Below are 27,022 nucleotides of genomic sequence, written 5' to 3' on the forward strand. Positions count from 1 at the left end.
GGGCTCGCAAACCTGGACAAAAAAACGCTCCGGTGATGCTTACTCCAAGAATCGTCGTTATCCTATTATAGTATATAATATCTAGGAAAAGGGAATTATGAGGGGTGATGATTGCTCCAGCAGCCTATCCCAGGCACGGTGGCTAGGTTTTTAATCTTAATATAAGATTAATCCTTAAAAACATAATGTGTACAATTGTAGCAAGTGTGCTGAGACCTAGAAAGGATTTGGAAACATTGACTTACTTCTTAGACTTCGATACATACTTCTTACTTCTCAGGTACATAGATTGCGCAGAATTCATAGCATACTTAGAATACACAAAGTACTTAGAACGCATAGGATATATAGAATAAATACAGACCTAGAAACGATTCGGATACGTAAACTCACTTCTTAGACTTAGATACATTGAATACTTCTTTTATTTGTATGTATAAAAATTTGTGGTAGATGAAATTAAAAAGAATATTGAAGGGTAGACTGTATTTTTGTATTTTTTTTTATAGCTGTTTTTTTTCCAATTTATTTCGTTTATTTATGCTACATTGTAGTGACCAAAGTTTTAGACATTTCCTGCATAAACAGAGGATATATATATATATATATATGTATATATATATATATATATATATATATTATATATATATATATATATATATATATATATATATATATATATATATATATATATATATATATATATATATATATATATATATATATATATATATATGTATATACATGTATATATATCCAAAACTTTAGAACAACTCCAAAAACTTTAGTTTCTTATGATGCAGGATAACTTTCGCTCTCAAATTGCAAAATTTTTCCTTTTTATTTGTGTTTTATGTATTTTTGGAAGCACTTTTGCTTTAGTCACTTGGCTATGTTTGCATAATTATTTATATATTTTATATTCTTTACCCCGGGAATTGGGAAGAAGAATTGAAGCTCACAGCGGCAGAAAAAACGCTGCACTAGAAAATAGTTTTGGAATTAAGAGTTGCTTCTTTCCTTTTAAATGCTTTGCTTTCAATTGCTAGAAAAACTGGGTCGAGAAGGCTAGATAAAAATAGTAGATTGAAATAAAATGGTTTTACCAGAGGAAAAAATGACTTCCATATCAACAGTACTTGAAATTGCAAAAATTATACCAGAATACGCAGTAAATTCAGATGTAGATGAGTTTATCGAAAAATTGAAAATTTTCGACGAGCTAACTAAGTCGTTTGAGTATAGAGTGAAAGAGCAATGCGTTGCAGCCAGATTAAAGGGAAGCACCCTTAAACATTTTGAGGCAATTAAGGGAAAAGAGCCAAATAATCTACCGATTCTGCGTTGTTTTAAAATTGAGTGTTTTCAAAATTTACCATGTTTACTAGATACAGGCGCATCTAAATCATTAATTCGAGAGGAAGCTTTTAAAAGGTTTCCTCCTAGTGTCAAAAATCGAGTAAGCAGATGCCAAAATACCATAAAATCAGTGACAGGGCACAAGCTGACAATTTTAGGAGAATGTCCACTAAAATTTAGTGCAAAAGATAAAGAAATAACAGTAACAGTAATAATATGCAAGCAGCTACCATTTCCTTGTATTCTAGGAGTAGATGCCATCAGAAAATATGGGATGGTATGGGAACCCATATCCAATACAATCACAATAAACCAGGCAAATGAAAATAATAGGCAAATTTGCGTAACAACAAGTAACGAAAGTGAAAATTTGAATTATAATCTAAAAATAAGCGGGAAAATCACAATTGAAGGGGGAACGACAGCTCAAGTTCCAGCTACATTAAATGAAAAAAAAGGAAAGGTTGAAACAATGGATGCCATGATAGAAGGACACACCATAAAAGAATACCCAATGATTTTCGTGGAAAATCAGGTTATAAAAATTGAAAATGGTATAACATACTTAAAACTATCAAATCTAAGTAATAATAAAACAAAATGAACCAGGTAGAACTTGGATCAGTAGAAAATATTTCAAATTCAGAAATAAAATCTACAAACAGTCCAGAATTAAAAGTAAACTTCACTAGCCACGAACATTTCTCCTCATTAAAACCGCAACCACAAGAAGAGTATGGAATGGCGAAAACGGATTTTTTGCAACAATTTGATTTAAAACATTTACCGGAAAACGTAAAAACTAGGGTGGAAAATATTCTTTGGGATTTTAAATGGACTTTTGCAAGACACAAAGCGGATTACGGATTAACTCACTTAATCACGCACAAGATATCAACAGAGGGCCCTCCAATCAAAAAGTCACCGCATAAAACACCTTATCATTTAAAACCATGGCTAGAAAGCCAAATAAAAGAAATGGAAGATCAGGGAATAATTAAAGAAAGTATTAGCGATTGGTGCTTTCCATTAGTAATAGTCAGAAAAAAAGATAGCAGCTGGAGATTATGCATAGACTTTAGATCACTAAATGCCGTCACGGATAAAGACGTGATGAAGCTACCAAGAACTGATTCGATTTTAGATTCGTTAGGGGGTTCAAAATATTACACTAGTTTTGATTTAATAGCAGGTTACTGGCAAATCGCTTTAGATGCAGAAACTAAGCATAAGGCTACAGTAATCTTAGACGATGGGAGAACGTTCACATTTGAACATATGCCATTTGGCTTATCATTTAGTCCAAATTGTTTTAGTCGCCTAATGAATTTGGTGTTAAAAGATAACGAATCAGGAAGAAAAAAAGATATCTTGGCTTATTTAGATGATGTAATGCTGTTTAATGAAAACTTGGAAGACCACTTGGTCGGACTTAGAAAAATACTGGAAAAGTTTGAAAAAGCAGGTTTAAAATTAAAACCAGAAAAGTTAAAAATAGTGGTACCAAAATTGATTTTTCTTGGACACCTGATAAACCAAGGTACTAATTCACCAAATACAGAAAAATTTGCAGTAATACAAAACCTACAGCTTCCTAAAGTTAAAAAAAGCTGCACATCAGTGTGCAGGTTGTTAAGTAATTTCAGATGATATATTAAATATTATGCAACAGAGGAACAACCTTTAACAAGCCTTTTAAAAATATCAGGTGAATTCGAATGTGCAACAGACGCAAAAAATTCGCTAAATGAAATAAAAAGGCAATTATTACTGGCACCAATACTAAAACTACCAGATTTGTCACAAGACTTCTGTTTGCAGACAGATGCTTCGGGGTACGGTATCGGGGCCATATTATTAAACATAAATTCTGAAGGAGTAGAATCGATAGTCTAATACGCGAGCAGGTCTCTGTCGGAAGCAGAAAAAAAATACTCGACAGTTGAAAGGGAATGTTTAGCAGTTGTAGTTTTCACAGAATATTTTCGACAATTTTTACTTGGAAAAAACTTTATTTTACGCGTAGACCAAAAATCACTAGTTGGGCTACATACGATGCAAAATACTTCAGCCCAGTTGACACGGTGGATACTACGTCTGCAAGCATATTCATATACCCCAATGCATATAAAGGGCCGTAAAAATACTTTATCAGACTATTTGTCAGGAAATCTGGAAAAGGAAGTAAATATTATAGCAACCCTCCAGAAAGAACTGAAAGGGGTAGAAATAACCCTGTCTAATGAAAATATTTCGAAGCATCAAAATAAAGATGATTTTTGTTTAGCAATGAAATCCTTTTTATCAAAAGGAACGGAACTGCCAGAGCACTTTAAACATTTTTTAAAGGACTTAGATAATTTTGATCCGGACCAAAGCAAAAATCTTCTAGTAAGATATCATAGACCATCGCAAGAATATAGAAAAAATGACTTAAAAATTATTCCGGTAATTCCAAAATCTCTGGAAGGAGAAGTTTTACAGATTAGACATGCAACGATTGCCTGTCACCTGGGAGAAGCAAAAATTATGGGGAGACTGAAGGGAAATTTTTATTTTCCAAAAATGTACTCAAAAGTAAAAGCTTTCATACAAAGCTGCTAAGAGTGCGCCAAACAAAAGTCGCTAGCAAAGACACCTAGGTCTGATTTGGGTCAATACCCCATCTATTCCGGGGTCGAAAAAATAATGTCAATATACATTGGGGGGTCCTGGGGACGTTTACCAGTTTCCAGGAAAGGAAACAGATGCGTACTAACCATAGTCGACCATTTTAATTCATATTTATACGCTTTCCCAATTAAAGATGAAAAGACAAAAACCACTGCTAAAGTTTTGGTCAATCGCCTATTTCTGGAACAGGGGATTTTCCCTAGAGATTTACTTAGCGACAATGGGCCATGTTTTAGAGCCAAATTATTAGACGAAATTACAGAATATCTGGGGGTTAGACGATGGTTTACCTCGTCTTACATGGCTGCAACTAATAGGAAGGCTGAACGTAAGCATAGGGAATTAGCTTACATGCTGGGAATACATGCAAGAGAGGAAAATGAAAATTGGGATGAACATTTACCATTTGTAGCCTTTGCAATAAATACGGCTATTTCACGTTCCTTAAAAGAAACGCCATTTTTTTTGCAACATATAAGAGATCCCAAAATTTGTTTAGATGAAATACTAAATGACAGAATATATTACAACCTAGACCAATATAAGCAAGAGATGGTAATGCGAATGAAAAAAGCTATGGAACAAGTTAAAGACAATCTGGAAGATGCGAAAACAGAACAAAAAGAAAAATATGACAGAACAAGCAAAAATAAAACGAGTTACTGTTTAGGAGATTTGGTTTATGTTTACAAAACGAATCTAGAAGGAACAGAAAAGTTAAAACCAGAATGGGACGAACCCTACAGGATTATAAAAATTCTACCAAATAACTTAAAATATGTTCTAAAACATCAGCATAAGGAAAAGGAAGAAGTAATACACCATAATAGAATGAAAAAGGGATATTTTTCAAAACCGTGGAAAACAGAGCCTATACTGTCAGAAGAAGAAATAGAGGACACAATCTCACCAGTATATATAAGAAGGCCATATGAATTCTATGACCTTTTTAATGACCACAACAGTTGGGAGAAGTGGAAGGAATATTTAGCTCAGTCTTGGCTTCAAACTTTCCACAACAAACAAGAGAAAAAGGGAAAACTTCAAGGCTCATCGGATACTAGCGATGAAAGCGATAGAGAAGAGCCTCAAACACAACCTAATGGTTTAAGACATAATAAACCAGAGGTTAAATCCAAAGAGGAAGAAGAATCAGAAGAAACCAAATAATCATCAGATTTTCATACACTAGACTCACCTACAGTCCTAGCGCAAAAATGGCTTTTAGAGCGAACGTCAACTAAAAAACGGAATGTAACAGAATGGGACAAAAGAAATTCATCTACAAAATTTAATACAACTAAGTCGTGGCCATTGTCGAGAAAACCTTCCTAGAGAGAAACATTATGGAAAAAAGTCAAGAAATAAAATGGGCAAAAAGGAGTTCTATTGTGAGCCGCACAAGTTGCTAAAACACTTATGAAAAAGGCCAAACATCAAGAGAAACAAAGATTAAAGATATTTGACGAGGCAACAAACCAGCACTCGGACTCACAGCCTTGTAAACCACACTATAGAGACCACGGAAAAACTTGCCAATATTATAAAGAAGAAAAGCAAAAATTTGGGGTTCAAAACTCAGACCAGGAAACGGAGAAAGGCAGAACAAGCGCAGCCCCAGCAGATTAATATTTGAATAAAACAATTATAACAAAAAAAAAAATTAAATAAAAATAAAACGAGTGTAAAAGCCACTAAAGAAATATCTATATTTTTTTTTCAATCGGTATATAGATAACATTAAGTTTTCTTTAAAATATATATCACTAGTAAAAATTATGACCGTCATGTGCTAACGTTAAATTACTAGCTCGGATCTGAAGTGACATCATAGATTCTTGCAAATATTTTGTTTCCAATACGAGATAAGACTCCTCGAGCGGTGTAATGTCAAAACTTGTCAAAACGAATTAGGCTTTGCTTAAAAAAAAGGAAATAAGTAAGGTCACGTAATTTTATAAGGGTGTAGTGAACCTAATTAAATTATACATATTTAGAATCAGCATTAAAAGGCAATTCTTTTGATATGTATATTGAAAAAAAATTATTTTTTGGGGGGATAATTTTAAAAAAATCTGTTATTTTAAGAATTTTGAAAAATAATATTAATAAAAAAAACAGCAAGAGTTTACATTAAGTGCACTACATGTATGAGCTAGCTGTAATCTTGTAATAAATAGTCAAAGATATAATAAATGAAACACTTACCAACAAGGAAGATATGTATAAACAAGAAGCCGTAGATAAAATGGGCCACAGTTTAAAAATATATCACAGCGTGAAGCAAAGTTTTTCTCGGGTATAATTAATTTCACATATTAAATAAATTCACAACAAATCATTAACAGAAATAACAGGGCGAGGACATTGCAGGTGAAAAACACCAATGACAGGACTGTTTGCATTAGAAAACAAAAACTGCTAAAAGTCTTGTCATTGGGGGGGGGATCCACCAAGCTAATCAAATTGATATTAGAAATATTGGTCAAACTGGAGAAGGTTTGGGCTGAGTGTTCGTGTAAAATCCTTCTTGCTAAAATAAACAATAGCGAGAGGAACGATTTTACGCGGGCACTAAACCCAAAAACTTGTAGAACAGGGTAATAGTCAAAGTTTCACGAAAGGGACAAATTACACTCAATGACTGTATAAAACTAAGGCGCAAATTAAACTGAGAAAAATTCCAGACACGAATAATAAAAAAAAATATAGGGAAACCACAAAAGATAACCCCTATCTCTAAGCAACTTTTGGCACGACATAGGCACTAATTTTTGGTAAAAATACCACAGACAGAAATATGTGTCTGCGATGAAAACCACACAATTTTGTGGGAATCAGGATATCGCAAAACCGTACATTTTTATGAATAAATAAGAACTAGAAATTTCGGGGCAAAACTTAATTAAAAGTGTTCAAAAAAATTAGCTGAAAAACTGCAGTACTTTTCTAACACCAAAAACTTTCAAAGAAAAAAATTTAAATAACTTTAAAAAATACAAGTTGCAAAAATTAGACACCCACCCCCCACCTCTTAGAAATATGGAGATAATGAATTTGATCATAAAGGGTAATCAGCATAAAACTTTTTAAGGTTATTGAAAAAGAACATGGAATATATAAATATAGGTTAAAAAAAAAGACATATTTTACTGAAAAAGCGGGAAAAGACTTGAAAAAACCCTTAGGCTCCATTGAAATAACGAATCAAAAAAAAAGGAGAAGGGTTCAAGTTGAAAATATAGCCAGGCGAAAGTAAAAGGAAAATAAACTGAATGAATTCAGTTAAACTCTTTTATACATACTTATTGAACGTCCCGACTGAACTAGTATAAAAACTGTGCTAAATAAGTACAAATAATTAGCATTAATACTACCCTGCCACTGTTATATTTGTAAACGTAGGCCGAGATTAATAGGAATATTGGAAAAATGCTCAAAGTAGTCAAGAAAAGAAATTCTATTATGTGGAAGTCGTTTTTAGAAAAAGGACTAGCATGACATAGAAAATTGAAAGTAAGGCACATAATAGTCTTAAGAACTTGAAGTTGAAACCTAAGACAAGACCACCAAAAGTGGGGAAGTTAAAGTGAAAATAGTCATTGTCACTTGTATGTCAAAAACTGAATTACTGTGTGCCATGAAGGCGAGGTATTTTCGGCAGAAGGGCCACTGTTTCTGAAAAAAAGAATAGCCCAAGAAAAAATTGTAGCCACAAATTATTAAATAATTAATTTTTTGTGTGCAGGTTCATAATAGTCTTTTTAGCTCTAGCCATGACAAGAGGACCTGGAAACGTTATAAGGAGCTACCAGAAGGCAGTCATGGTAAGCGAACCTTCAGGGTACAGGCAAAGTCATTTGATAATGGCATTACAGGTATAAGGCGAACAGCAATATTTTTTTTAGCTTATCAGATACAAGCTGTAAATAAAAGCCTAAAACCAAAGTGACGTTAAAGCTGAAAAAAGAGAGATTACAGACAAAAACTTTACAAAACTGTCTAAAGTACCTAAAAATTCGAAAAGAACTTAAAAGCTTAAAAATCTGAATAAACAAACCGGCTTATAAGATAAGGCACGTTCTTGATCACAAGGAATGAACTTATGTCAGGTACTATAGATGACGGTACCAGACCATGTCCGCGGGAAGGAAATACTCCTACTTGTTAGTCCAGGCCATATCTCTGTACTGTTTCATCATAAGGCAACCGTTGTGATGTCAACACTAATTTTGTATTTCCAGGTAATTTTCCTTAAACTTTATTTTCGACGTAACACCTTCAATTAGGTATTTGGACTTATCCCCATTTGAAAGTTTGTTTGTTCTTAACCTTTATCTTGACCTGCTACGATAACTCAACCCTAAAAAAAAACTACAGAAATAAGAACAAAAGAAATAGAAATAAATAAGTGACGGTAAAGAGGAAAAGATCGATCAAGAGGGCAGCTGTACTTACCTAGGTTGTATCAAACAGTTCGTGGTAACGAACTGTAAGTAAGGAGCGACCCGGCTCAATGGTAACAGAAACTCTAAAAAACGGAATTTTGATACCAATAGATACATCAAAAGAATCACATTTTAATTGTGCTTTCAAATATATAATTTTCATCAAGTTTAATGTTACCCATCAAAAGTTACGCGCCTGAGAAAATTTGGATGATTTTCGAAAAAAGGGGGAAAGATCCCCTAAAAGTTATAGAACCTTAATGAAAATCACACCATCATATTCAGCATATCAGAAAACCCTACTGTAGAGGTTTCAAACTCCTATCTACAAAATGTGGAATTTTCCATTTTTTGTCAGAAGAAAGATCACGGATGCGTGTTTATTTGTTTTTTTTCTTTTCCCCAGGGGTAATCGTATTGACCCAGTGGTCCTAGAATATCGTAGGTGGGCTCATTGGAACGGAAATTAAAAGTTCTAGTGCCCTTTTTAAGTGACCAAAAAAATGGAGGGCAACTAGGCCCCCTCCCACGCTCATTTTTTTCTCAAAGTCATTCAATTAAAATTTTGAGACAGCCATTTTGTTAAACATAGTCGAAAATTTAATAAATATTTTTTTAGGATGACTTAATCCCCCACAGTTCCCAGGGGAAGGGCTGCAAGTTATGTACTTTGCCCATTGCTTACATATTGTATTGGTTATTGGGAAGTAAACATCCATTTGCAGTACGTATTTTTTTTCTGGTGGGGAGGGGGGGGGGCTGGAGGAGGGGGTTACTCGGTAGAATCTTTACGTGGAGGATGTTTATTTGTGGTAAGGGACATTTCTATGAAGGGGGCGCCGGATTTCCAACCATTATTTAAAAAATGATCAGAAATTAAATAAAAAAACAAGTTTTATCAACTGAAAGTAAGAAGCAACATTAGAACTTAAAACGAGCAGAAATTATTACGTATATGAGGGGGTTCTCCCCCAAGTCAACACCTCGCTCTTTACGCTACAGTTTTTTTAGTGCTTTCAAAAGAGCTATCTATTCTAACTAAACGGCCTTTGTGATTCAGGGGTTTTTTAATTAAATTTTTTTTTTAAATTTTACCGTAAAGAGCGTGGTATTGAGTAAGGAGAGAACCCCCTCATATACGTAATAACATATACGTAATAATAAAAAAAAAACAAGCGATACGGCTCAATAGTAATCGATACTTTTAAAAACAGAATTTTGATGTCAATAAATGTATCAAAAGAATGGGCTTATAATGCCGATTCTAAATATATAAATTTTTATTAAGTTTAGTATTACTTATCAAAGGCTACGAGCCTGAGAAAATTTACCTGATTTTTTAAAGAGGGAGGAAACATCCCCTACAAGTGGAAGAATTTTAATGAACATCACACTGTCAGATTCAGCGTATCAGAAAACCCTATTACATTGGTTTCAAGCTCATATCTGCAAAAACCTGCAACTTTGTATTTTTTGCCAGAAGAAAAATATACGAATATAGAAGTTCGTTACATACGTTAATTTGTAAATTACGTCAGAACCAAATTTAAAGACAGCCATTTAGCAAAAGAAGAGTAAAATTTTTATGCAAATTTTGTTTACGTATTCAATGACGGTGAACCAAAATAAAAGCTGTATTAACTAAAAAACGATCAGATATTAAATAAAAAAAAAACAAGTTTTTTAAACTCAAAGTAAGGAGCGACATTAAAACTTAAAACGAACAGAAATTATTCCATATATGAAAGGGGCTGTCCCCTCCTCAACGCCTCTCTCTTTACGCTAAAGTTTGACTCTGTCTCACAACTTTATTTTTTTAAACAATAAAAAACTTTAGCGTAAAGAGTGAGGCGTTGAGGAGGGGACAGCCGCTTTGATATACGGAATAATTCCTGTTCGTTGTAAGTTTTAATGTCGATCCTTACTTTAGTTTAAAAAACTTGTTTTTTGTATTTAATTATTAATAAGAACGGCAGGTGCGGTGAAGATTTTAAAAGCAGAATAGCCAAGGCTCAGGGTGCTTTTTCAAAGTCGAAAAACCTTCGAAAAACAGGAAGATAAGACGGCAAACCGAGATTTAATATTGAAAGTTACTGTAATAAGTTGTCAAGTTTGTTTCTGGAACGTTGGCACTCCAGGAGACGGTAGAGGATTTGCTAGATGTTTTCTAGAGGAATCGTCTACGGATTATTTTGGGTGTTTATCTGACTTACTGTAGTTCAAATAGTAAGCTATAAGAAAAAAAAGGGGTCTATCTCCCTTTCTAGGGCTATAATAAGAGAAAAGTTTAGACGGCTGGGGCATGTTCTCTGGATGAAAGTTGTCAGTTTGCAAAAAATCGTCCTTTTCAGCCAACTATTTAGGGCCTAACAAAGCGTAGATTGTCTTCAAAGGGGATTGGAGCAGGTTGCAAGGAGTTGCTTAAGGAAAAACTTCCTGGGATGGTGTATGGAGGGGGCTTTGAATAAACTAGGATGAAGAAGGAGTGTGTGTAGCTGTGTTGTCCCCAGACGGTTTGATGCGGCAGTGAGTTTTCAGTAGTGGTAGTAGTAGTAGCTATGTATTAGCTTCTTTTCACTCGATAAATCGGGCAGGAAAGTGCCTTTTTAGGCGTCATATTGCAATTATAGATGGCGTTATTGAGACAAATTTATGAAAAGCATATTGGTATGATTAATTATGGAGCCTTGAAACCTAGAATGCTTGAAGTTTCTCCTGTACTTTTTCGATCCGCTCCTTGATCTTATGGTTACCGGAAAGCAATAGTCATATTTCAACAAATTAATTTTAAGTATTTCAGATTCTGAGACTTCAGTGACTATAAGAAAAAAGAAAAATTCTTCATGGAATTTCGTCCGACACTGAGCTTTTGTCTGACCAAATTCTTTTAAACCAAAAGCAAAATTGATCTTTAAAAGGGTAAGTAATTAAGTTTTCAATTGATTTTGCGCCGTTCAAAATCTTTTCTTCGAATTAAAGTTAGTTTTAAAAATTTTTGTCCTAAAAAGTGTTGTTTAAGAAAATCAACTGTTAGTATTAAACTTGAAAAGAGAAGGAAAAGTCACTTAGTAAGTCAAACTTAAAACTGATTGAAGCTACTACAAATGTGAGTTCAGAGCTCGGCTGGATCCCTCCTCAATATCCCTAATGCCTAGACGCTAACATCATTTATACTTTACTAAAAACGACATATTCTTATATGGTGAACATTGTTTTTATCATAACATTCCGTTCAAATTAAAAGGCTAATCAACTTTCCAGAAATAGAAAAAATTAAAGCTCTCAGAAATATGTGCATTTTCCTCTACAAAATATTGAATACTGTCTTGATAAAAATACTGATAAAGACCACACTGTTTTACCATTATACGAAACTAGCGAAGATAACAAGGCAATTTGTGAAGACAGTGAATTAAGACAGTGGTACAATCTAAGCGGATATTTTGGCTATATATGCTACAGCTATCATCAGCGAAACGCAATAAAAAACAAATAAAAAGAAAACATACCTATTCAAAATCTCATCAATAAAACAAATGTTAAGACTAAAGTAATACAATATATTTTAAAAGAGTCTCAGTTTCCTCACCTCTACAGCATAAATATATATATATATATATATATATATATATATATATATATATATATATATATATATATATATATATAATATATATATATATATATATATATATATATATATATATATATATATATATATATATATATATATATATATATATATATATATATATATATATATATATATTTATGCTGTGCTCACCACTCATAGGCTCAGCCGAGACCGAGAAACATTTTGTCTCTGTCATGCCTATGGACGGCTGCATGGCTGCCGTCGACGTTAGTCTTACCGAATGCTTTTTTACCGCCTATTGTGTACGTCGCAATACTATCCTATACAGCTCTAAGAAACAGTCGGTAAAAAGAAGAACGCTTGGTAAAACAAACACTAAGTAAGAAGCCAATTATGTCCCATGCTTAAGGCCCGTACCTGACTTTTTCAAACGTCTGAGTCGCCAAAAACTATTTCTCAGCTATTCTCAGAAAGAGGATCAGCTGGGAAATACAGATCAGAATGATCAAAGTTTGACTGAAAGATCCAGCTGATCCTTTCCTTAAGAATTAAATAAAAACAAAATCATAAAAAAAAGTTTTTCAAAGATAACTAAAGAGATGTATCAAATCAAATGCGTGAAAAAATAAATTCATTCAGCAATCCAAACTTTAAACCAGTAGAAATTATTATCAATGACCCAAAACGAAATAAAATTACAATGGATAATCAAGTGATACTTGAAGCGAACAGAAATTACCACAAACTGGTCAGAAAGGGGACATCATTTGCATTTTACTGAGAGGATTTTCTTATTTCGAGTAATATGTTTGTATTTGTCATAATATCAACAACAATACAATATAAGCTGTATAATAAGGCTAATCAAGGTTTACAAATAAGAGTAATACTACCTGTCCCCTTCTCACCCTCTCAAAAGTTCTAGTGACTTAAACGTAATTTGCATTTTATTGAAAACGGTTTATATTTTGAACAAAGCGAAAAAAAATCGCTATACTAACTAAGATTTCTGAAAAGAACTAATGACGGTTGACTCATTGTTTTATATTATAATGAAAATTATTCCTGGAAATCTCTGTAGCCTTTATATATTAATGTTACAAAAAGAAAATGTCCAACACATGCTGTGTTTTCAGTAAAGCGGGAAAAGCGTTCTGGACTGTTGAGGGCGTTAATGGGTTAGTCCTACTCCTTTTTGTGATGATTTTCTGTTCGTTTTAAATTTGACTTGATTATTCGTTTTAATCCCCCTTTATTTAAGTTTGACTAATTATATGACTTTATTTCTGCTCGGCTTAGGCTTAATATAGCTTTCCACTTTTCTTTGAAAAACTTCTTTTTTTGAAAATAGTTTTTAGGAACTATTTTCTGTTTTGGTATTTATTGACATTGCTTTTTTATTGGATAATAAAAGGAATATTTGTAAATCTCTTTCGGTTTTTCTGCATAATATTAAGGTTTGGACTTGCTATTTAAATTTTGAACAAAACGTTTCAAATTTTAGAAATGCCCGTCGATCAGTTTGACTCTTATCACTAGAACTTTTGATTTTCAATCAACTAAGCCCACTCTGAAGTCTTGAGGACCCCCCTACCCTTTCGAATGAAGTGGTTCTGGATAATAATCAAAACATTGAAGGCTTGTGGCTGTTTACTACAGCCATAATTGACAAATTAATACCCACTGATTACTAAATACCCAATAATTCGTTTTTGATTAAACGGTTGTTATCCGAAATAAAATAATAGTAAAATTTACCAGAAGAGTCCTACGTGATAAATTTGTAATTTCTTTTATTCGTTATGAAAAGCAGCCAGGTTTTTTTTTAGTATCATTAAATAAATAAGGAACTTTTAAAATTGAACTCACATGCTTTGTTTTCAATTTCATTATTTTACAACCTTTTCTAGGGTTCTGATTCCCAGAATGTCACAAAATCACATTTCATACAGTGTCCACAGTTCAGAAGAACACGAGGTAGTTGATATACCAGTGAAAATTCTAATCCGACCCTTTCCTCCTGAGGTTGATGAAAGCAAAGTATGCAGTCTCATGGAAGCGTTGAAGGTATACTAAAAATATTATAAACAGTTTGAATTTATCAGGTATGTCAGCTCGTGCCAAAAGTCTCTGAAACTTCATTCCTCAATAATTGTAGACACCTCCTCTTTGTAGAAAGGAAATACTTCAAACACATAGGGCTATGTGAGGGCTTTTATTAAAACAATAAATCATCATAAAAAATATCAGATATGCATTGGCACATGCGTAGAAACTTATTTAAGAGAAGACAGGGAGGGGGGGGGCTGATGATGAAGTCATTAAATCAGAAAAAAAGAAAATAACATGAAAAGATGGGCGTTATTGCTTCAATTTCAAATAATTTCAATTTCAAATAATCAAATAAATAATATAAAATCAAATTCAAAAAATAATACAGAATATACATCAAGACTTCCACTTTTATAATATACATGCGTCTCTACAAAAACTCCTAATTGATAAACTAGCACCAGAAGACTCTTCAAAGCACCATAGCTAGTTCTGACACACATTTCAGATAGGCAGAGACAGAAAGCCAAAATCTAATTTCAGAGATCAGGGTTGGGGCAGGTGCTGCAACCTAGTAGAGAGTGAACCATGACCCATAGTAACAGAATAATTTAATGCTCAATTTTTAGATTCATAGAATTTAGCTAGCTTGAGGTTTTTAGAGAGTTTCAATTGTACACTGAAAGTTGTAAATATTGTAAATAACAACGAAGACTACAGTACTTTTCCATTATAAAAACAAGCAATAGGTACAACAATAGGGAGTATAGGGTTCTGCCGAAGACGGTCCTTGGATACAGGGCCGAAATATTCAAAGATTCAGCAAGTTTCACTGTCTTAAAAAATCCCTATTGGTTTACCTGTTGTTTGTTTTATTTATAGATACTGTGGCCAGTTGAAGGCTATCAAGAGCCTTATAAATTGGTTTTCTATTTTCTGCAGTCTAGTTAAGTACTTTCTAATGCCTAAGAGAGTAATCTGTTTTTGTGTGGATTTTAAGTCTTCAGTAAAGTGCTGCTTTTTGAGAAGACTTGTTCGTTTTTTTTTTTTTTTTTTTTTTTTTTTTTTTTTTTTTTTTTTACTGGGGAAGGAGATTGGTCAAACTCTTTGAACCAGCGAAATAACCGACAGGCTATTCCAAAATGACATAAACAATTACAAAAAAGAATTTATATTTCGAGGTTTCTGTCCCTTTGCTCCACTGAGCCTCAAAATGCATTTACATGGAAAATAAAATGAACAACAGCAGAGAGAGAGAGAGAGAGAGAGAGAGAGAGAGAGAGAGAGAGAGAGAGAGAGAGAGAGAGAGAGAGAGTGAGTGACAACCTAGAACTCAAAAATAATCTTGCCTCTGCAGGAAATTGTAAGTATATTCATTGTTGCAGGAAATGTAACTATTCATCGTTTTTACAAATTGGAGCCTTATAAATTGGTTCTCTATTTTCTGCAGTCTAGTTAAGTACTTTCTAATGCCTAAGAGAGTAAACTGTTTTTTGGGTGGATTTTAAGTCCTCAGTAAAGCGCTGCTTTTTGAGAAGACTTGTTTTTTTTTAATTTTTTTTTTATTTTTTTTTTTTTATTTTTTTTTTTTTTTTTTTTTACTGGGGAAGGAGACAGGTCAAACTCTTTGAACCAGCGAAATAACCGACAGGCTATTCAAAAATGACATAAACAATTACAAAAAAGGATTTATATTTCGAGGTTTCTGTCCCTTTGCTCCACTTCACGCCTTCACTCCCTTTGCTCCACTCCATCTCTTCTTGATTTTACCTCGCAAATACTTATCTGCAGATACTCCCCGAGAGTAAATCACATCCGAGACTATTGTTTCATAGCTTGTTTTTGCAAAAAGTCTGTGAGACTTAGAGGCTTACATTTACTGCAGAGGCTAGTGGGATGGGAGGAAGCAAAAACCACCAGATTGCCATGAACAAACACGTTGTATGAAAATGATAGGAAAATAAGGACATAGTCATAACATTTGAAAAGGCTTCCCTCTTTGTCTGTGACTGGATATGGTCCTTATCTTTTTGGCTCGAAGATATATCTATGAATTAGTATTTTTTATTTTTGTATTGAAAAATCCTTTAAGCTCTTAAGCAGATGATGACTATTTTTATAATAAGAAGAAAAACTTGGCAGAGCATCCATCAATGTGGTGATTATATGGATGGTAATTTCGATTTATCCTTTTTAGGAGGAAAAAACAGAGAAGAATGTGCCCCCAATAGAAGTACTTTGGATCAAAGGAACAGAAGGTGGGGATTATTACTACTCATTTGGTGGATGTCACCGGTACGCAGCTGCGAATCGACTAAATAAAGAAACTATCCGCGCGAAACTTGTGAAGTCAAATATCTCAGATCTTAGAATGTATTTAGGCTCATCTACACCAGACTTAAAATAAAAGGACGATAGTATCGTTACTTTGAATTGCGGCGAAGGAGGGAGTCTTTGAATTTTTTTTTGTGAATCTGAGATGTATAAAAAAACTCTAGGGTATTAATCGCTTGGCACAATCGTTATCCAATGTTTCACTTTGTTTCGACTCTGTTGATATCTTTAAAAAAGGTTTTATCCTTGCAAGGTATACCGGACAAATACATTAAAGTGATTAGTGCTATGTACGAGAGTCACACCGCTGCAGTTAAGGTATGAAATGAGTTAAGAAGTTGAATTGTTTACCCAAATTGTAAAAGAGAAAAATCGTGTAGGGTCAGAAAGAAACAGATATATGAAAACTGATTCAAACAGTAAAAAAATTATTAATAATTATTGATTTGAATCAAGTTCCGAACCTAATGTTCCTAAACTGAACGCCTATGTTCTGCAGACACGCTCACATCCACTTTGCTATCGTAAGGTATTCATAAATTAAAGTTGTCTAAGACTTTGCTCACATTCTTTTCATAAAAGAGATATACCCCTTTTATGTTTAGCTGTCAGCAGACTTGATGCTTTATTCATATCGATTGGTATTTAAAAACGTGAAAAGGTAATATCTCGGTATGACACAGGTAACAAATGGTACAGGAGACTTGAGGTTTTATTTATATCGATTGGTGTTTAAAAACATGAAAGGGTAATATCTCGGTATGACACAGATAAGAAATGGTACTTGAGGTTTTATTTATATCGATTGGTATTTCAAAACATGAAAGGGTAATATCTTGGTATGACACAGGTAACAAATGGCACAGGAGACTTGGGGTTTTAGGATACTTGAGGTTTTATTTATATCGAATGGTATTTAAAAACATGAAAAGGTAATATCTCAGTATTACACATGTAACAAATGGGAAAAAAATGAGTTATGAGCAAGCGTTCGATGCTGTTGATAGAAGAGCTTTAGCAAAAGTTTTATCCTTGTTTTGTATTCCGGATAAAGACATTAAAGGGATTATGCCTGGTGATATGAATGAGAGTAACACTGCTGCGGTTAAGGTAGGTAATGAGGATAGCAGCTGAGGACGCAATAAATAAGAAATTAAGCAGGGATGTGTTCTATCCCCCTTTATATGGATCATTTTGATGGAATTTGTCTTAAGAAAAACAGAAAAGGCAATGGGAGAACACGGAATCAAATGAAGAGGAAAAGCTTTCCTGGATTTAGATTATTCTGATGATTTAAGCATCTTAGGTGAAAGTGTGAGCAAGGTTTCGCGAGTTCAGGATGCTAGAATAGTTTGGAAAATGAATGTTAAGAAGACAAAGTCGCTAAGGTCAGGAAAAGGTGAAGATTAAAAGTTGATTTTGGGTAGCAAAAAGATTGATCAGGTGAATAGGTTCACTTACCTTGGTAGTATAATTAGTAAAAACAGTGGGATCAGTGAAGATGTTAAAAGAAGAATAGCCAAGACTCAGGGTGTTTTTCAGCGTTGAAAAAGGTTTGGAAGTATAGGAAGATAAATATGCAAAACAAGATTAGAACAATGGAAGCTACAGTGATGACAGTGGTCAAATATTGTTCTGAAGCATGAGCGCTTCGAAAAGCGGTTGATGATTTGCTAGTTGTTTTCCTCAGAAATGGTTTACGGATTGTTCTGGGTACCTGGCTGACTGACCGTATTTCAAATAGTAGGCTGTACGAAAACTCTAGTTCAATCCGCTTTCTAGGGCCAAAATAAGAGAAAGGTTGATATGGTTAGGGCGCGTTCTGCGGATGAAGGATGACAGATTGCCGAAGGTTGTCCCTTTCGGCCATCCGTCTAGGGCTAAACGGAAAGCAGGTCGTCCGCGTGTGGCTTTGGATGATATCATAAAGAAAGATTTAAGGGAGATGGGAACTTCATGGGAGGGTATAAGAGGGAGACTTTGAGTAGATTGGGATGGAGGAGGAGCTTGCGTAACTGTGTTGGCCTCAGGCGGCTTGGTGCTGCAGTGAGTTATTAGTAGTAGCAGTAATAGTAATTGAGCCCTTTTCCTTGTTTCTACAAATATCCTTTTGACTGGAGGATAACACATGGAAGGCACATCGTTCTGTACTGAGTCTGCCGCTTTGAATAAGTTTTCTAATGATATATACTTTCAGCAAAGTTTTGTCTTAGAAAAAACCATGAACGTGAGCAAAGTTTTTTTTTTCTTTGTCCTTCATTATACAAGCAGTTTATCGATTATTTTCTTGTAGATCAAGAAGGTAATAAACTCAATTATCTTTAATTTTTATAGGCTTCATTCTAAAGTTGCAGATAACAACAAACTTTGTTTTGGAAATACTTTTAACACATAAAAAGGAGCTAACAGTGCACGATTAAATTCTCAGATATTCTTATGACCACAATTTTGACGACGACATAGCTCTTCCGGCTCATTTCACAGAAGCTATGCAAAGGAATATTGAGGAGTTACCTTGTAGAGGCTCCAAAACAGGTCTGCAGATCAATGTAAGCAAGACCAATCAAATAGCTTTATCACTTAGCTTGTACCAGATTTAAAATTTTGAGAAAGCGAAATTGAGGAAGTTAGTAAACTCAATTACCTGGTTAACACGCTAACTCAAGACCACAAATGTTAAAGAGGGATTATATTTTATATTGATTATACAGTTGCAGCATTCTCGTAATTAAAGAATACTTAGAGATGAAAACAAATACTCACTGAAGCTTGTGCTGTGCCTGTTCTATATCAACACATTTTCCACTTTGTCATTTGAATGGGAATTGATTTAAAAAACTTTTCCACAAAATAAGTTTTTCAAAGAAAAGTAAAGAATTCCATTAAACAAAAATGAGCAAAAATAAAATCAAATAATCTACCAAGCGTGAAACTACCACAAATCAGCATCGATAAATAAATGAAACCCAAAACGAGCAGAAATCAAAATAATTAACCGAGTCAAACTCAAAACGAGCAGAAATTAACATAAGTTGGGCGCAAAACCCCTGTGCGTTCCCAAGGCCAGAACAAAATGTGCACTTTACTGAAAAAATATAAATGTTTTTACTTTTATAACTTTAATAAATCAAATTATATTAACATTTTGATTACTAAATTTCATTATATGTATATTGAACTGACAATGCACATTCATTTGTACTTTTTCAGTAAAGTGCAAATTTTGTTCTGGCCTTGGGAAGGCATAGGGGTTTTGCACCCAACTTATATTAATTTGGGGAAATGGTGGGCGTGGAAGAGGTGTTAGTTACTTTCCAATTACTTTCGACTATTAAAAAGGGCACTAGCCATTTCAATTTCCAATCGAATGAGCCCTTTTTGAAGTTTCTGCGACAACGCGTTGTATAAAAACCTTATATGCCCCCTGGGCATAATTCACAACCCTTAGGGGGGTTGTCCTCCTCAAAGACCTAATTTCCAGAACTTAAAACTATCTGGAATAAAATGGCTATCTCAAAGTTTTGATTAGATGTGTTTGGGGAAAAGGTGGGCGCGAGAGGCGGGATAGTTGCCCTCTAATCACTTTCGACTATTAAAAAGGGCACTAGCCCTTTGAATTTCCAATCGAATGAGCCTTTTTGAAAGTTTCTACGACAACGCCTTCTATAAAAAAAAACCTTATATGCCCCCAGGGAATAACTTACAACCCTTGCCCTAAGGGCTGCGCGGGACAGTCCTCAAAAACATAATTTGTATCTAGAAATTTTGAATTTTTCTAAAAATTTTTGATTGGATGTGTTTTGGGAAATGGTGGGCGTGGAAGGGGTGTTAGTCGCCTTCCAATCACTTTCGACTATTAAAAGGGCTTAAGCCACTCCAATTTCTAATTGAATAAGTGCTTTTTGAAGTTTCTACGACAACTTCTTCGATACGAAGCACCCTTCTCTAAAGATAAAAATTAATAAATAATACATTGTGCCAACATCGTTCTTATATGCCCCCAGGGCATAACTTAAAACCCTTGCCCTGAGGGATGTGGTGGAGTTTCCTCCTCTTTACTTAGTCCCCGTTTCTTGTCTCGTTCTCGAATGTCCCCGTTCTTTACTTAGGCAGCGCGATCGTGCTGCCTATGATTTATACAACAACTTTCTATATAAACCTTATGTGCCCCCAGGGTATAACTTGCAACCCTTGCACTGAAGGGTCTGAGGGGTTATCATCCTAAAAGACCTAATTTCCAGAAGGTTCAACTATGTTGAACAAAATGGATATCTGAAAATTTTGATTGGATGTGTTTTGGAAAATGGTGGACGTGAGAGGGGCTTTAGTCGCTATCCAATCACTTTCAACTATTAAAAAAGGCACTAGCCCTTTCAATTTCCAATTGAATGAGCCCTTTTGAAGTTTCTATGACAACGCTTTCAATAAAAACTTCATATGCCCCAGGGTATAACTTACAACCCGGGCCCTGAGGGCTGTGGGGGGAGGGGTTATCATCCTTAAAAACCTAATTTTCAAAACTTTCAACTACGCTGAATAAAATGGCTATCTAAAAATTTTGATTGGATGTGTTTGGGGAAAAGGTGGGCGTGAGAGGGGGGTTAGTTGCTCTCAAATCACTTTCGACTATTAAAAAAGGTACTATCCCTTTAAATTTCAAATTGAATGAGCCCTTTTTCAAGTTTCTACGACAAAGATTTCAATATAAACCTTATATTCCCCCAGGCCATAACTTATAATCCTTGTCCCGAGGGTTCTGGGGGAGTGTCCTCCTCAAAAACATATTGTATATCTGGGAATCAGCTACGCTGAACAAAATTTCTATCTAAACATTTTTATTGGATGTGTTTGAGGAAATGATGGGCATGGGGGGGGCTAGTTGCCCTCCAATCACTTTCGACTATTAAAAAGGGCACTAGCTCTTTGAATTTTCAATCGACAACACCTTCTTTAAAAACCTTATATGCCCACAGGGCATAACTTAAAACCCTTGCCCTGAGGGCTGTGTTCTCCTCAAAACATATTTCCTATCTGGAAATCAACTACGCTGAACAAAATGGTTAGCCCAAAATTTTGATTTGAACTTTTCGGGGAAATAATGGACATGGGTTGGGGTTACTTGTTGCCCTCCAATCACTTTTGACTATTAAAAAGGGCACTAGCCTTTTAAATTTCCAATCGAATGAGCCTTTTTTGAAGTTTTTACGACGTCTTCTAAAAAAACCCTATATTTTTACAACTCTATTATACAACATTGGAAGTTACGATTAGACCAGGTAAGCCCTCCCTCCTGAAATTCAGCTTATTGGCGCTCATGGTATCATCCACTAAGCATACATCAAAACCCCATTTAGCAGTAATACAAATTATCATTGTTAGAAGCAATTCTTATTAATATTTGTCTAATAAACATTGTAGTTGATTTACCTTGAAAGGTATACAGATAATTTTGTCATATCTATAGTTCTGACTACTTGATTTTCATTGATGATTGATGGGAATGCATGGTTGCATTCTTAAAAAATACAGCTGAATTTCAAGTAGTCAGAACTAATAAATAAGCAGAAATAAGCTGAATTTCAGGAGGGAGGGCTTACCTGGTCTAATCGTAACTTCCAATGTTGTATAATAGAAATCTCAAAACAAAAATATAAAATATAAGGCAGCATCATTCAGCCAGGGGGGTTTGAGCCCCCCTCTGCCCCCCATATGGGCGCCCATGGATGATACCCAATGCGGTTTTAGTGAACAGGACTTTTAATACACATTCAAAAATCTTACTGCTATAAGGCTCAAAATATTTTGGTCTGTATTACGGACCCGCCATTTAAAATATCTAAAAAAGGTTCGAACACTGGAATGTGTTATTAAAGTTACACTGATTGTAACGTGTTTTATTTAAATTATTTTAGAAATAAACTTGCCCCTTAAAGTTACTTCATATGGGAAAACTTGGGCTCTGGGAAACTTAGCGGAAGATACTTAAATTTGAGTAAATATAATTAATAAAAATCAAAGAGAGGATTAGTGGCTATAGTAGACTACTAGTAAGTTGGCTACTAGTTTCTCACTTGTTTGCCCTATTTACAAGTAATATTTGACTAATCTTAACGAGTAAAAGAAACTACCGAAACCTTTAAAAACAGGAAACGCACCTAGATCTCTACTTTTTATAGAAGGCGTTGTCGTCGAAACTTCAAAACAGGATCATTCGATTGGAAATTGAGAGTTCTAGTGCCCTTTTTAATAGTCAAAAGTAATTGGAGGGCAACTAGCCCCCCCCCCCCCCCACGCCCATCATTCCCCAAAACACATCCAATCAAAATTTTAAGATAGCCATTTTGTTCAGCGTCGTTGATTTCCAGATAGAGAATATATGTTTTTGAGGAGGACACTCCCCCGAAACCCTCAGGGCAAGAGTTTTAAGTTATGCCCTGGGGTATATAGGGTTTTTATAGAAGGCGTTGTCGTAAAAACTTCAAAAAAGGCTCATTCGATTGGAAATTTAAAAGGCTAGTACCCTTTTTAATAGTCAAAAGTGATTGGAGGGCAACAAGTAACCCCAACCCATGTCCATTATTTCCCCGAACAGATCCAATCAAAATTTTGGGCTAGCCATTTTGTTCAGCGTAGTTGATTTCCAGATAGGAAATATGTTTTGAGGAGGACCCAGCCCTCAGGGCAAGGGTTTTAAGTTATGCCCTTTGGGCATATAAGGTTTTTAAAGAAGGTGTTGTCGATTGGAAATTCAAAGGGCTAGTGCCCTTTTTAATAGTTGAAAGTGATTGGAGGGCAACTAGCCCCCCCCCATGCCCATCATTCCCCCAAACACATCCAATAAAAATTTGGAGATAGCCATATTGTTCAGCGTTGTTGATTTCCAGATAGAAAATATATTTTTGAGGAGGACACTCCCCCAGAAGCCTCGGGACAAGGATTATAAGTTATGGCCTGGGGGCATATAAGGTTTTTATTGAAATCTTTGTCGTAGCAACTTGAAAAAGGGCTCATTCGATTTGAAATTCAAAGGGATAGTACCCTTTTTAATAGTCGAAAGTGATTTGAGAGCAACTAACCCCCCTCTCACGCCCACCTTTTCCCCAAACACATCCAATCATAATTTTTAGATAGCCATTTTATTCAGCGTAGTTGAAAGTTTTGAAAATTAGGTCTATAAGGATGATAACCCCTCCCCCCACAGCCCTCGGGGCAAGGGTTGTAAGTTATACCCTAGGGGCATATGAAGTTTTCATTGAAAGCGTTGTCATAGAAACTTCAAAAGGGTTCATTCAATTGGAAATTGAAAGGGCTAGTGCCTTTTTTAATAATTGAAAGTGATTGGATAGCGACTAAAGCCCCTCTCACGCCCACCATTTTCCAAAACACATCCAATCAAAATTTTGAGATATCCATTTTGTTCAACGTAGTTGAACGTTCTGGAAATTAGGTCTTTTAGGATGATAACCCCTCAGACCCTTCAGTGCAAGGGTTGCAAGTTATACCCTGGGGGCACATAAGGTTTATATAGAAAGTTGTTGTATAAATCATAGGCAGCACGATCGCGCTGCCTAAGTAAAGAACGGGGACATTCGAGAACGAGACAAGAAACGGGGACTAAGTAAAGAGGAGGAAACTCCACCACATCCCTCAGGGCAAGGGTTTTAAGTTATGCCCTGGGGGCATATAAGAACGATGTTGGCACAATGTATTATTTATTAATTTTTTCCTTTAGAGAAGGGTGCTTCGTATCGAAGAAGTTGTCGTAGAAACTTCAAAAAGCACTTATTCAATTAGAAATTGGAGTGGCTTAAGCCCTTTTAATAGTCGAAAGTGATTGGAAGGCGACTAACACCCCTTCCACGCCCACCAGTTCCCAAAACACATCCCATCAAAAATTTTTAGAAAAATTCAAAATTTCTAAGTACAACTTATGTTTTTGAGGACTGTCCCGCGCAGCCCTTAGGGCAAGGGTTGTAAGTTATACCCTGGGGGCATATAAGGGTTTTTATAGAAGGCGTTGTCGTAGAAACTTTCAAAAAGGCTCATTCAATTGGAAATTCAAAGGGCTAGTGCCCTTTTTAATAGTCGAAAGTGATTAGAGGGCAACTATCCTGCCTCTCACGCCCACCTTTTCCCCAAACACATCTAATCAAAACTTTGAGATAGCCATTTTATTCCAGATAGTTTTAAGTTCTGGAAATTAGGTCTTTGAGGAGGACAACCCCCCTAAGGGTTGTGAATTATGCCCAGGGGGCATATAAGGTTTTTTCTATAACGCGTTGTCGTAGAAACTTCAAAAAGGGCTCATTCGATTGGAAATTGAAATGGCTAGTGCCCTTTTTAATAGTCGAAAGTAATTGGAAAGTAACTAACACCCCTTCCACGCCCACCTTTTTCCCAAATTAACATAAGTTGGGTGCAAAACCCCTATGCCTTCCCAAGGCCAGAACAAAATTTGCACTTTACTGAAAAAATACAAATGAATGTGCATTGTCAGTTTAATATACATATACTGACATTTAGTAATCAAAATGTTAATATTATTTGATTTATTAAAATTATAAAAGTAAAAACATTTGTGTTTTTTCATTAAAATACACATTATGTTCTGGCCTTGGGAAGGCATACGGGTTTGCGCCCAACTTATTTTAATTTCTGTTCGTTTTGAGTTTGACTCGGTTAATTATTTTGATTTCTGTTCGTTATGGGTTTCATTTATTTATCGATGCTGATGTGTGGTAGTTTCACGCTTGGTAGATTACCTGATTTTATTTTTCCTCATTTTTGTTTAATAGAGTTCTTTACTTTTCTTTGAAATACTTATTTTGTGGAAAAAGTTTTTAAATCAATTTCCATTCAAACGACAAAGTGGAAAATGTGTTGATATAGAACAGGCACAGCACAAGCTTCAGTGAGTATTTGTTTTCATCTCTAAGTATTCTTTAATTACGAGAATGCTGCAACTGTATAATCAATATAAAATATAATCCCTCTTTAACATTTGTGGTCTTGAGTTAGCGTGTTAACCAGGTAATTGAGTTTACTAACTTCCTCAATTTCGCTTTCTCAAAATTTTAAATCTGGTACAAGCTAAGTGATAAAGCTATTTGATTGGTCTTGCTTACATTGATCTGCAGACCTGTTTTGGAGCCTCTACAAGGTAACTCCTCAATATTCCTTTGCATAGCTTCTGTGAAATGAGCCGGAAGAGCTATGTCGTCGTCAAAATTGTGGTCATAAGAATATCTGAGAATTTAATCGTGCACTGTTAGCTCCTTTTTATGTGTTAAAAGTATTTCCAAAACAAAGTTTGTTGTTATCTGCAACTTTAGAATGAAGCCTATAAAAATTAAAGATAATTGAGTTTATTACCTTCTTGATCTACAAGAAAATAATCGATAAACTGCTTGTATAATGAAGGACAAAGAAAAAAAAACTTTGTTCACGTTCATGGTTTTTTCTAAGACAAAACTTTGCTGAAAGTATATATCATTAGAAAACTTATTCAAAGCGGCAGACTCAGTACAGAACGATGTGCCTTCCATGTGTTATCCTCCAGTCAAAAGGATATTTGTAGAAACAAGGAAAAGGGCTCAATTACTATTACTGCTACTACTAATAACTCACTGCAGCACCAAGCCGCCTGAGGCCAACACAGTTACGCAAGCTCCTCCTCCATCCCAATCTACTCAAAGTCTCCCTCTTATACCCTCCCATGAAGTTCCCATCTCCCTTAAATCTTTCTTTATGATATCATCCAAAGCCACACGCGGACGACCTGCTTTCCGTTTAGCCCTAGACGGATGGCCGAAAGGGACAACCTTCGGCAATCTGTCATCCTTCATCCGCAGAACGCGCCCTAACCATATCAACCTTTCTCTCATTTTGGCCCTAGAAAGCGGATTGAACTAGAGTTTTCGTACAGCCTACTATTTGAAATACGGTCAGTCAGCCAGGTACCCAGAACAATCCGTAAACCATTTCTCAGGAAAACAACTAGCAAATCATCAACCGCTTTTCGAAGCGCTCATGCTTCAGAACCATATTTGACCACTGTCATCACTGTAGCTTCCATTGTTCTAATCTTGTTTTGCAGATTTATCTTCCTATACTTCCAAACTTTTTTCAACGCTGAAAAACACCCTGAGTCTTGGCTATTCTTCTTTTAACATCTTCACTGATCCCACTGTTTTTACTAATTATACTACCAAGGTAAGTGAACCTATTCACCTGATCAATCTTTTTGCTACCCAAAATCAACTTTTAATCTTCACCTATTCCTGACCTTAGCGACTTTGTCTTCTTAACATTCATTTTCAAAACTATTCTAGCATCCTGAACTCGCGAAACCTTGCTCACACTTTCACCTAAGATGCTTAAATCATCAGAATAATCTAAATCCAGGAAAGCTTTTCCTCTTCATTTGATTCCGTGTTCTCCCATTGCCTTTTCTGTTTTTCTTAAGACAAATTCCATCAAAATGATCCATATAAAGGGGGATAGAACACATCCCTGCTTAATTTCTTATTTATTGCGTCCTCAGCTGCTATCCTCATTACCT

The 27,022-nt window shown here is 35.0% G+C and overlaps 1 protein-coding gene across 1 annotated transcript; it reads left to right on the forward strand.

The window, feature by feature from the left end:
- The first annotated feature begins 11,280 nt into the window (after nucleotides 1-11,280).
- LOC148945116 (sulfiredoxin-1-like) lies at nucleotides 11,281-16,553 on the forward strand. The gene is made up of 3 exons (XM_089098821.1): nucleotides 11,281-11,399; nucleotides 13,986-14,142; nucleotides 16,325-16,553. The coding sequence occupies exons 2-3, from the start codon at nucleotides 14,002-14,004 to the stop codon at nucleotides 16,532-16,534; spliced, it is 351 nt and encodes a 116-aa protein (XP_088954947.1). The 5' UTR covers nucleotides 11,281-11,399; nucleotides 13,986-14,001; the 3' UTR covers nucleotides 16,535-16,553.
- Nucleotides 16,554-27,022: the final 10,469 nt, after the last annotated feature.

Source organism: Artemia sp. Qi Xiang Cuo, chromosome 13 (assembly GCF_049724085.1).
Source record: "Artemia sp. Qi Xiang Cuo chromosome 13, ASM4972408v1, whole genome shotgun sequence".
Taxonomy (NCBI): domain Eukaryota; kingdom Metazoa; phylum Arthropoda; class Branchiopoda; order Anostraca; family Artemiidae; genus Artemia; species Artemia sp. Qi Xiang Cuo.